General features: G+C 25.7%; 1 protein-coding gene across 1 annotated transcript; it reads right to left on the bottom strand.

Moving 5' to 3' along the window:
* Positions 1-420: 420 nt before the first annotated feature.
* Positions 421-4,369, bottom strand: LOC148199165 (uncharacterized). The gene is made up of 8 exons (XM_088111345.1): positions 4,318-4,369; positions 2,608-2,734; positions 2,355-2,468; positions 1,528-1,605; positions 1,296-1,405; positions 1,058-1,168; positions 856-956; positions 421-720 (listed from the first exon to the last, which is right to left on the bottom strand). Exons 1-8 carry the CDS (start codon positions 4,326-4,328, stop codon positions 692-694), a joined length of 681 nt encoding a protein of 226 aa, XP_087967471.1. The 5' UTR covers positions 4,329-4,369; the 3' UTR covers positions 421-691.
* Between the last annotated feature and the right edge of the window lie 9,741 nt (positions 4,370-14,110).

The raw sequence follows: 14,110 nt of genomic DNA on the forward strand, positions 1-14,110 counted from the left end.
GTAAGAAAAAAAATCATTTTTCAACATTTATAAAGCTATAATTTTTGTAAGGGAGATAAAAGTCGACTTAAAAAAAAGTGTGATAATTATTTTTTTATTTCAAACTAATTTGTGTGAGATAAAAAATATATATTTCTCTTTTAAAACTCTTACTTTAAGTTTTACTAACTTTCAAAATAACTTTTAATAAAACTCTTTAAAGTTTTACTAACTTTCATAATAACTTTTAATACAAATTGAGTCAACAAATAATTAATGTTAACAATTAAAGTTACCTTGTCATGCATTAAAACTTTTCCTATATGTAGAGTTTTTCTTAAGAACTATCCTTAATAAAGTATTGGTTTTACAACATTTGAAGTTATAAAAATTTCCAAATCTAATCATGAGATATTTACCAATAGAATTTGATTTAATGAATAACACGAAGAAGGTATCATTTATCAATGTATATATTTATTAATAGAGCATATAAAAGGTTCAAATATAGGTTCAAAAGCAAAACCAACCATATAAAACCAATCCAGAAACTTAAATAATAAAGAAAAATATCTAAATGCCTTTGAGTAAGATGTCTGAAAGGCTTATTTGAAATCTTACAAATACCATAATATTGTCTAAGTTTTCATGACTAAAAAGCACAAATATATGAATCCATGCTTCCTGCCAATTGTGAATTCCTTCCTAGCCATCAATTCAAATCCAGCTTATCGTCATTACCTGAAACATGAACAATATATACACATAAGCACATAAATCAAACGATTAAGGATTTCTGAAACAACAAAAACCTAAAACATGAGTGATAAAAAAATAGAACATACAATAAATAAATAAATAAATAAATAAACTTACCACCATTCTTTTTTGCCAATTCCAAGGCAAAACATCTCAAGTGTGGATCCAAAGGTAATCCACGCTCTTCAAACGATGGATCATAAAGTGTGTTCCTATTGCTACATTCATGAGATGATAAACATATAGTTAAGAATACCTCAGACATTCGTGCATGCATATGTTAATGTGTTAATATGATAGAATATAGAATGAAAATTACCAGGCAGCTGCTTGTTCAGGGTTATTGTTAAAGAAAAACAATCTCAGATGAGGATCCAAAGGTAATCCACGCATTTCAAATGATGGATCATAAGCTGAGTTTCTGAAAATCCTACATTCATGACAGAACATAAAAAATCTCAAACATAAATCATAGTAGCCTCGTATGCATGTTTTTGTGTGTGTTTATATTTATCAAAGTGTGTAAAGTTGATGCTGCAGTTGAGAATTCAACTTACTCTGAGGCGGAAGAGTTTCCAGTGACTTGTGGTGGTGGAGAAGGGTTTGCAGTGACTGGACTAGTTGGATACACTGATTCCATCAGAGACTCTTCAATGTTCCTTCTCATCTATATTCAAATAAAGCCACCATAAAAAAAATCACTTATTTAGACTGTTTATGCATTAATATATATATATATATATATATATATATATATATATATATATATATATATATAATATAACATACCCTAACATTCCTTGCTGATGAAGTCTCTCCAGTTTCATAGGAATCAAGGTGCAGATCAGATATTCCTTGTTGCAGAGACTGTTACACAAAAGAAATAATAAGAACAAGAATCTTAAGTTCATTATTCAATTGTATGATGTAGAAAACATGAACAAAGGTATATGTAGATAATTGAGGGTATATTAGAGTGGAGTTCTGTTAAACAAGGAAAGAAATTATATTTTTGTGGATTAAAAGTGTTTATAATTAATAAAGTAATGATATATACATGTATACACAAGTTCATTTAACTTATAAATTATTTTATTTTGTTTATTATATTGTTTTAATATAGTCATTGAATGATTGTTTTAAATATAAATGTATTTAATTATTTTCTAAAAATAAATACAAATTTTAGACTATATAAAGATGATGCATTCATCAACATATTTAATTAATTATTCATTAGTTGAATTAATGAATCATTGATTGAAGTCCATTTATGATTACATATATGAAAATTTATGAATTTTTTTTCTATTTATTTTTAATATAACATCAATTCTAAACATGTTAATTTTTAATCTTATTGTTAATACTTTCTTTTTATCTCACACACTAACCTTACATAGATGTATCTGTTGAGATTTTTTTATGCTGTATTTTTAAAATACACTAATTTTAATATATTAAAAGAAATTTTTAATATGTTTTAAATATTAATATGAACATATTTTAAAGATGTAGCCTAAAAACATCATAAAAATTGAATAAATAATGTAAATTTAGAGAAAAACAGATTTAAAGCATGCATAAGAGAAAAATTGTGACTTGAATGAATAAACCTGTTGAGTGTTGAGATCTATGGAGGACTCAACCCTAACATTCCTGGATGATGAAGACTCTCCTATTTCATATGAATAATTAGGAGGAAAGTTGGGTAATCCTTGCTGCTCAGTCTGATCAACATTAAGAAAAAATGTTATAAAAAAAATTCTTTATTTTTAGAAAAGGGCAAAGCAATGTATTATGATAGTTGAATTAAAAATAGTTTTATGAAAGAGAAAATAGAAAAGAAAAATAGTAATATATAAATACCTGTTGCACATCATGAGATTGAGTTTGGACATGAAACTCTCCTACAGGATTAGGTAATCCATCTGGACGACCCAACACTTCTTCGAACTGAATCTCATGGATGGGATTAAACTCAGATACAGGAATCCTGTTTATATATCAAAATCATTACATTAGACAAACAACACAATGTTAATTATTCTTCCAACACTAATCACAAATATAAATGACACCAATTTCGATATTAATTCTCCTTCACCACGTCTATGGACAATTATATATATATATATATATATATATATATATATATATATATATATATATATATATATATATATATAGAAAGACAGAAAAAAGAGAAATTCAGAAAGTAATTCAATCAATAAATGTAAATCACTAATATATATATATATATATATATATATATATATATATATATATATATATTAGAATAATTATTATTATTATGAGAAAACTGAGGACAATATTTTCTGAAAAGTATCAAACATGAGACAGAATATGAATGAACTTTTTTCATTGAATAAATAAAATAAATAAATTCAATAAAAAAATTAAAGAAACAGGTGAAAGTAAAACCATCAAATTTTCTAAAAGATGGGTATATAGATAAATATTTTGTATTGTAAATTTGGATTCAAAAAATAGCTAATTCATCGGACATAATTATTGATTTTTTTCTAAGATGAATTTGGATCGGATAGTCAAGAATAGTTTATCAATATTAAGAGGTGAACTATATATCAAGTATATACTAAGCGGCTAAAAAAATATTAAAAAAAAGAAAAAGAAAAAATTGAATTGCTTATTTTGTAAAATTGATTTAAATAGAAAATGAATCCTAAAATCTATACATTTTTTCTTTAAACTTTATTTAAATATTCTTTTTTCCTTCTTGAGAAATTAAATCATAAAGTAAATTAATATATATATATATATATATATATATTAAAATTTCCATATATAATGTTTTTTGAAAAATATATAATAAAATTAAAATTATTTTTTATTAATTTAAAAAATAATAAACAAAAGGTTATCAATGATGAACCCAGTTGATGAGTCGCGGCGGATCTAGGTTAAAATTAAAATACTTAATCCGATTCACGAATCGTATTCGAATAGATTCAAAATTAATTTACCAATTCAGATCGGTTTTGTCATCTCTAATACAATTCGATAATTAATACATAAAATTTTGATAAAACCTTTCATAATATCCAATTTCCCTTGAAAAAATTGAAAGCTTAAAAGATATAAAGTGTTAGATCAAAACTCTTCTTTTATATAAGAATAAATAATAAATTAATAGAGAAAAAAATCCTTAAACAATCTTGTGAATTGGAATATACTTGGTTCAAAGGGGAAAATTAACCTTTCATCACAAAATAAATATATATATATATATATATATATATATATATATATATATATATATATATTTAATAAACTTAACATATAAAAACATATCTATTGAAAAGATCTTCTTAAAAAATGTAAAATGTAAAATATAAATTTAAATTTGAAGGAAACATTTGTGATAGCAAATAAATTTTCCTAAGGAATGAAAAAATAGTTTTAAAATTAGGGATTTGTAACAATTTTTAACTTGAATCATGCAGAATGCCCAGATCTATCTACTAAGTAATAAGGAAAATAGAGTTACAATATTTGTAATCATATAAATGATTTAGAAGGAAGAAATTGACATACCCCCTTGCCATTCTACCACTGCTAAAACAAGAGAAAGAGGAAAAGAGGAACAAAGGAAGATGTCTTTGTATTTATTTTGTGTGTGTCTATACCTTTTATAGCCCAAAATTGAAGTTAAGTATTAATCTTTATCATTATCATTATCATATAAAAAAGATATATTTATTATTATTATTTAATTACATAACTTTATTCTTTAATAAATAAAACAAAATGTTTATTTGATAAGATACGTAACTAAATAATTGTTCTACTTAAAAAATAACTAAAAAATTTCTCTGCTTAAACATAATTAGTTCATATTTTTTAAAAAAGTATTTTTACAAAATTATATATTTTTCCTTGTTACATCGTCAAAAAACATAGAAACTGACACTAAAATCTGTATAACTAGCTGTATTTGAAGACAACTCAAGTTTTCTTACCTGTTTATTTTGAACATGTAATGTAATAATCATTGTAAAACGGTCGTTAGTTACAAATTATCATCATGACTTCATTTTTCACCATTAGTCATATTTATCTTCAACGCCTAACTATGTTATATTTTGAAGACTAAAAATTTTAGTTCTTAATTAAACTGAAAATTGTAGTCTTTGAATCTGTTCATTCTCCCACAATAGTGTCTAAAATTAGAAAAATATCGCTAGTTTCATTAAGGAATATATATAGTAAGAATAAGTCATAAAAAATAGGAATAATAATAATAAATAAATAAATTTTGCATTTTAGAAACTAAAATGACCAATGGTTTTGAGTATTGTTGATTTAATTGACATTTTTTTAAGAGATTACAATCACAACATTTTTATGAATTGACGGAATATTATGAAAAAAAGTAAAAATATGCAGAGAAGTTAATGAATGATGTTTGATATAATATTAGACAATTTCAAAGGATTAAATTAAATAAAAAACTTTATAAAAAAAATGGAAAACAACTTGGAAAACAGGACTAAATAAGAAAAGTTAATTGATCCAACTGGAAATGGATACAAAATTAAAAGACAAAAGTAATGATAATCCAAAATATTGTATTCGTATTTTTTTTATGTATTCTTTTAATCTTTTCTGAAGAGCATGGTTTTTATGAAATAGTATATATTAGAACAATATCTATTACAACTGATATCAACATTTTGATATTATAATTATTATTTGTGATAAAATATTATTTTTGAGATAAATATTATTTCAATGATAACAAATATTCACGACCTATATTAATATTATAAACAACTAGTATCTTTAAGGAATATTCACTCAATATCTTATATTCAAATTTATAAATCATAAACTTTTTTATTGACTTGAGCATTAGTGTTAAGAAATGGATTTTAAGTTTAAGTCAAACCTACAAAATAGGTTTGTAAGGTGAGGTTTGCACCCACTTATATATTATAAATTACACTCAGAGAGCTTTTTGTGGGTGAATCTCTCCCCTTTAAGTAGTAAGAAATCTCATTTCGACTTTCAAGAGCATTTAAGTCTTTATTAAGATCATTTGGTGCCACCATGTGGTCGATAACGAGGTTCTAAAATGAATCATTGTTTACTTAAGCCCTTCAAACCAGTCATTTCCCTAATACCTCAACTGAAACTTATGTTCCTATCATACTAATAGTCGCACTTTACTTAGGAGTCGAAGTCTAAGGCAGTTTAAATACTCATTTCTCCTTCTACCCTTCGATATGTATTTTTAAAGACAAAATTGTGACAAAGTTCTAGCTTCGAAAGCATATAATATCTAAAATGATGAGTTATTGACTCTAATCATGTCTAATAGGATATTAATATTAAAGTTAGAGAATAATGTCACTATTATTAAAGTATAAAATTATTAATATTAAAGTAAAAAAAATGAGAACAAAAATATTTTTAATCATTGTCATTAATAAAACAAAAATAAATAATTGAATCATTAACACTATAAAAAAATTGAATTTGTATTATTTTCATCTTTACATGTAGTTTTCCTTTTTATCATTTATAAAAAAATAAGGTATTCTTTTATTGTTCATAAGCATATCTACTTAAAAAAAATCAGGACAAAATATTAAAATCTAATTAAATATTGAGAGACATAATTATTAAATAAAAAATATATGATAATTAAGTTCAACTAAAATGTTTATAATAAAAAAAAACACATAATAGTTAATTTTTTTATGTTCATAAAAAAGTATTATACAAAAGATTAATGAGATAAAAAAATAGAAAACTAATATTTTAGTATGAAAGGAACAGACATTTTTTTTACAATGAAACTAAACATATTACAAATGAGAAAAAAAAAATGATTTTGTGTTTTTTTTTAGAAATAAAAAAGAACGTGTGAAAGAGTAAAAGATAAACAAAATCGAAAATATCTTAATGAGTTTTTTATTTTTTCTTATAATCAATTTTATGTTTTAATATTTATTAATATTAAATGACATGTTTTATATAAAAAAGAGGTTAAATATATTTTTGTCCTTCAAGGTTCGGTGAAAATTGGAATTGATTCCTTTTGAAACTTTCGACTAATTTAGTCTCTCATCTTTAGAACTATATGAATTGAAGAAAAAATGTGTTAAACAATGTAAACAACTCAAATGCTATCATAAAATGCGTTTGAAACATTAAATAAGTTTAACAAACTTTGTTTAAAAGACAAAATTCATATATTTTTAAACTTGAAGAACTAAATTGAGTGAAAATTCAAAAATAGACTAATTTCAATTTTTACTAAAAGTCAATTAATAAAAACATATTTATCCTATGAAAAAAGTGCTAAATTTATCTAATTTAATTGTTATAAATTCTTATAATACATATACAAAAATTTTAAAGTTTGAGATCACGTCATTTTGCGACTTCTAAGAAGATTCGTTCTTGCATATCATTAATATTAAAACTCAGTTTTGTTCAGTTAATAATAAAGTCAAATACTGAGGTTACTTGCTTCGGTGTCATTTGTCGTTTTGATATTAATGTCATTAATAATAAAATCGAAAAATCATATACTTTATTAGATCTTATCACTTGTTTGATTGATATTAATAAAACATTAATATCAAAGTTAGAAAATATAATTGGATAATTGTTATTTTTTCTATTGGATGTCATTTTTGTGTTAACGTTAACGTTAGAGATTATAAGGTGGACCTTAAACTGAAAGTCAGTTGATAATTTCAATCAATCAATCAATTTACTTTGACCTATCTGTCTAACTCGCCAAATTAATAGGTATAACGAAATGAAACTAATTCCTGTTAGTCTCCTTTTTTTAAATTATAAACTAAAACAAAAAAACATTTTTAATTTTTTTGTTGAATTATATTATTTGAAATAGGTAAACATGCAATAGTATTTTAATTTAAATAATAGACACTTATAAATTATATTCTAATTATTAATTATAATAAAATAATTTAATATATAAAAATAATAATTATTTTAATCTATTTTATTAAATACGCTAATTAATCAATTAAAAAATTGAAAAATATTTATATGATTGTATGTGATTCAAAAAATATATATACATAAATAAATTTAAAAATACAAATTTTTAAAAGATAATTGCCAAGTACTCCACGAATCCAATCTTTAGTAAGGTGGACCACAATTTTTTATATATGGTGAATCAGCCCACTCTACTGGTTTTTTAGCTAGTTCATTTTTACATCTCTTATTAGATAGTTTTTTTTTTTGCACTTCCCACATTTTTTTTTTTCATTCTATCATTTTCAAATCATACAATCTAAAAGTTAAAAATGACTTTCAAATTATATAATTCTAATTTTTTAAAAAAGAGTAATTTCTAATTATTTAATCTAGAAGTAATTTAACTTCCAAATTATACAATTTAAAAAGAATTTAAGAAAAAGGATGACTTCCAAATTAGATAATCTAAAAATTTAAAAATAACTCTTGGATTATACAGTTAAAAAAAAGGCAAAACGGAAAAGAAAAGTTATGGGTTGCTGGAAAAAAGTTGTGGAGGTGTAGAAAGAAATGGTCCCTTACAAGATATTTAGTAGGGTGATGGTGGATCATTGGGTAAAATTGCAGTGAACAAACTCTCCCCAAATTATAGATTGTTTCATCTTGCCCCTCCAATTATTTCAAAACTGTCCTTAAAATTTAAAAACTCTTACATATCATTTTTTGTGCCTCAACGCTATCGAAATTCGATAATTTTATTTTTCATTTTTTATTTTCTTTATTAGATTTCGAAATTCGATATAAAAAAATTTATTATTTTTATCAAATTTTGAAATTCAATAAAAAAATATAAAGTTATTTTCGAAAATTAAAGATGCAGGATGAAATCACTGGAGATGCATGGTGAAACAGCCTATTACATTTGAGAAAAGACTGGGTGTTGCTCCCTCCACCACCACACCTTTCTCCCTCCACCTTCTCTTTACTATTTTGTCCCTCAGTAAAATTTTATTTTTAGGGTTATTATTTTTTAATTTTACTCCTTCACAACCTATTTCACTGATAACCTATTCTAGTCTCGTACGAGTAAAATACTTTTCTTTCATTTTAACATTATATTTCTTTCTCTCTTTCTTTCGTTGTTGTGAGATACTACAAGTTGCAAAGGTTGGTGGTGGTGGAAAAAATTATCAAGCAGTCTCCCTCTCGTGGTGCAGTATCGCTCTCGTGGCAGTGCGTGGAGTGGTGCAGTGCGTGTCGTGCTTCCTCGTATTCGAATAAACCTTGAAATAAAACCCTAAAATAAAAAATGTAACCTTTAAACGGAAGTGACATCCTTCAACGGATGTCAACATCCGTTTAAGGTAAAACGGATCCGTTTTACCTTAAACGGATGTTGACATCCGTTGAAGGATGTCACTTCCGTTTAAAGGTTACATTTTTTATTTTAGGGTTTTATTTCAAGGTTTATTCGAATACGAGGAAGCACGACACGCACTGCACCACTCCACGCACTGCCACGAGAGCGATACTGCACCACGAGAGGGAGACTGCTTGATAATTTTTTCCACCACCACCAACCTTTGCAACTTGTAGTATCTCACAACAACGAAAGAAAGAGAGAAAGAAATATAATGTTAAAATGAAAGAAAAGTATTTTACTCGTACGAGACTAGAATAGGTTATCAGTGAAATAGGTTGTGAAGGAGTAAAATTAAAAAATAATAACCCTAAAAATAAAATTTTACTGAGGGACAAAATAGTAAAGAGAAGGTGGAGGGAGAAAGGTGTGGTGGTGGAGGGAGCAACACCCTTAGAACTTATGAGAAACCTTGGCCCTAATTAATGATTACAATACGAAATACCTTGATCTTATAAACTTTTTTATTAAATTACATAATTTATTATTAGCTAGTCTAATGTAGTGTCAACTTGGGCGTGTTTGGACAAAGGGGAAATAATGCACCCTTAATTGTTCGTGATATAATAAGCGAAGTGTCTTATGCTATTAGCTAGGTGTTACATTTTTTTTTATAAACAAGTTTTGAAATTAGACAAATAACAAATGGAACATTCCTCTTATGATAAGACAAAGCAACCTAACACATGTAGTCTATCTTAAATTAGGGATATTTATAAAAGCACGTAATCTAATGTTCAATCACAATCTTCAAAGAAAAAAGTGTAAGGAAAAAGGTCAACATATCTACTATTGGTATGCCTTCATATAAACAACGACACATGCTTCTATTACTAAAAGATTACATACTATATTTTCCAAAATATCTCCAAAGAAGATAAATGAGTAAAAAATAATTAATGCTACTTTTAATCTTGACTAAATATATTTTTGTTCTTTAACTTTGTGAAAATTAAAATTAGTTTATCTTCAAAATTTTAAACCAATTTAGTATCTCAACTTTAGAAATGCTGATTTAATCATTTTAATCAAATTTTATTAAGTTTATTTGACGTTTAAAATACGTTTCTCAGTTAAAATTGAAGCGCAAACGTATCAAACAGAGTAAAGAACTCAAATACTATAATGAAACATTAACAAAATACATAATTAAATCTATACATTGTAAAGATGAGAGACTAAATTGTAATTTGAACAAATTTAAGAAAAATAATTCTAATTTTCATTAAAAATTAAAAAGTTAAAAATTTAACTTTAAATATGAATATTTTTCATGTGTCTAGAAGCAGAATGAAAATATATAATAGAGTTTTCTTGTGTATGATATATTTTTATTTAATTTATTATCAATGAATGAGAGACAGAGATTGTAGAATTTTTCTTTTAAGTTGTGTAAAGAAAATAGAATCCCGGCATCTCCATTTTAACAAAATTAAGTTTACATCACCTCTTCTATTAAATTATATATTCTCAACTTGTCGAATAACATGCAATTAAATTAATTTTTGTTTATGAAACTACAAAATACAAGTATATCAATATCAAATCCAGCTGTCAATAATATATTTTCGTCACAAAAACCAAAATCCAAATTAATTTATTAAGTGAGAATGATTCCCCTTAGCAAATAATTGCTTGTGCAGGAAATTCTAAATAAAAAAATTAAAAATACCCCTAAAGACCCTGATAACTTAAGAAAACACAATCTAAACCACCAGATATAAATTAAAAGTTAAATGGGTTCAGATATTATCTTTCTTATTTTGTTATCATCAAATTTATCTCAGTTTTTCATCCAATAAATACTCTTATTTATAATATTATTTAAGATTTTTCTCTATAATAGAAAAAAAAATCACCTTATTCTTCTATTTGTAATGAAAAAGTGATCTTTTGTAGTTCAGTGTATATTTAGATGTGATTACATTTTCTCTGTTGTGATAACTTCGTTTTGAACATAATTGAAAAAAATAATAATGTTATAATAAAAATAAAGATAAGATGAGCAATTTATATAGCATATTCAACAATAAAAAGAAACGGGAATTTCATAAAAATTTTCCACAAAACTTTAGTTTTGAAAACACAATATTTTGTTCTTTTATTAGTTCTTCTAATAATTGTTTGAAATGACAATGTTTAAAGAACTATTTGTGATTTTTTGCATAGATATGGTGTGAATTCATGATTGTCATTTTGAAAACCCTAATTTCTGCAACTGATTCAATTAGTTCACACTGCCAATCCCTCTTAAAGTCTTATCTATTATCAAATTAATGAATGACAGTCGCCAAAAATCAATAAATGCTCAATTCTAATTTTGAGTTACTAACCAAACTTAAAGATAGATAAAATCATACTATATTTGACTAAATTAATATTATATAAAGATCAACTAAAAATAATTGTAACCATTAGATGGTGAAAATGTAGTTAATGTGTATAGATGACTATATATACATAATCGTTTCTTTTTTATTACACATTTTTTTACTGTGTAATTTTTCATTAAAAAAATGTATTGTATTTCAGAAAATGCAAACATAATTTCATCAGATTAAATAAGTTATAAGGTGTGCAGTTGATCATATCTATCAAGTTTTAATATCTTTATTTATTATTTATATTTGTCACATATGCATGTTCTATTCTCATTTTAAAGGATTCAATCTTGTAAATCTATACTTTCACGAATAGCACTGATTTGATTGTACAATCTTCCATTCTCTTTCAATTGTTTGAATTGTTTATATCTTCATATTCATTCAGATTCTCAAAGTAATTTCCTTCTCAATATTTTGAAAAATATATTATAGTTGTCATGAATTTTCAATTGTGTATTATTATTTGATACTCTATTTTAAAACCTGTACAAATATTTTTCTTGATATTTGATGATTGAAAAAAATGTTATTTTAACATTGGATCATTAATAACATAATATTTTTTATTATAACTTTTTTGTAAAAAGAATTAATTAATTAATATTTAAAATATCACAGTACAAATACATAGAACAATATAAGTGTATGCTTACTACTAATATAAAGGATGTTGAGACAGAAATTATACCAAATAATATCAAGATAAAAAATATACATTAATTTTACATGTAAACAAAGATAAATTCAGTCAAATCCTACTTCGCTCGGTGTCTCTCATATTTGACTCCCGATGGACTTTTTGTAATATAAAAAATATATTCCAGAAAGTCCTTTTCAAAATAATGATAGGTTCTGCAAAATACAGCTAATCCATTTAAACACTAAAGTTTATTAAGATGAAAAATATTAAAATTAACTAAAATGGATTATTTAATAAAAATTAATCCACCCAACTTTAGATTGGTGTTAGCAGTTCAAAGACATCAGTTCTAATTGTATTACAATTTCACGAACTCTTCTTCTTACAACCATAATTACATGATTATGGCACAATTACACGAACTCTATAAAATCTATATCAAACAGTTTTAAGCTAAAGAAAGTATATCTGAAGAAAAACATTAAAACAGGAAGATGGTGAAGTAAATAATATGATGGGTATGTGGTGCAAAGAGAGTAACTAAAATTCACATGGACTTGGCAATCAACATAGATGCAATGCAACCAACTTGCTGGCTCATAATGAAAAAAAAAAGGCAAAATTATGATTCAGCCATAGCCCATTCCTGTTTGATCCTTAAAGTATGCTTTCAAATGCACATGGGTTGTGGCCAAGATGAGGTCAGAAAGATTCTCAAACAATGTTCACTCACTGCAATCTCTCATGCAACTCCAAATCCTCATATGACCCAGCAATAATAAAGATTGAAGTTTTATTTTTACGAATCCAATGAGAATCTAAGTTTCACATTAAGTAAAAAAATAAAATCAAATACTTTACGAGAACAAAAACTCAGTGTCTTGATATTTTGAGTTGAAAATGATTCAATTCTTTACGTAGATTGATTGAACTCATGTTTGAATGATATTATATCTCTCCACTTCACCACCAAAGATACACCATCTATAAACATTATAGAATTTGTAGTATTGGTATTAAGCAAGAAATCCTAGAAATGCATCAATAGAAGAGCTTACAAAGACCAAGTTTGAGTGTGTTAATGCATGTGGCTTAGACAGCAGAGAACCAACAACTTGGAAATGCAGAAGTAGGTTTGTTGTGGCAAAGGCTTAATTGCCCTTCTCCAACCCAACCACCACCCACCTTAATATAATAGTATACGGTTGGGTATACCAATATGCATTAATATCATCACATCCATCTTCACCACCAACAATTAAGACTCATCAACATGGAAGCTTTTCACCCAAATTAGCACTCCTCAGTGCCCTCTATCTAAGGTGAGTATAAAATGCTAACCCATCTGCCCCTGTTGTCTCCTTCTAAGGGTGCCCTGTTTATCAATTCTGGGACCACCCTAATTGATAACCATCACAGTTTTATGGTCCATCGGCCACCGTTTTACTTTGCCTACAAGTTTGCCTATAAATTTTCATTTTTTGCATCCAACCAGTGTACCAGTGGTAGTAAAGATACAAATCACAGACCAAGAATAAGCTTTTATGACTACTACTAAGATAAGAGGTTTTAAATTTGAGAATTAATAACACATACACACATTGATAGTGCAAAAGTCCTTAACACTATCACTCTATCACATTCCGTCATGTTGCTTTTTATAATAACTGTCTCAAAAGTCATACTAATAACGATTTCAGATTAGTTGAACAAGAACATTTTTTAATGAGAGTGTATGTTTGTTGAAGTCTTAGTGATATAATCTGATGCAAAGATACTGTGGGGGTAGTGAAGGTAATTGCAGGGTGAAGAAAGGCTGTAGTGGAAGCAGAAAAACACTACTGATAGATACGAGAAATAAGCATTATTATATTGAATTAAAAAAGCCCTCAATGGTGCAATCTGCATTGGAACATCTTA

The sequence above is a fragment of the Vigna umbellata genome, chromosome 4, assembly GCF_029865625.1.
Source record: "Vigna umbellata cultivar VRB3 chromosome 4, Vumbellata_1.0, whole genome shotgun sequence".
NCBI lineage: Eukaryota > Viridiplantae > Streptophyta > Magnoliopsida > Fabales > Fabaceae > Vigna > Vigna umbellata.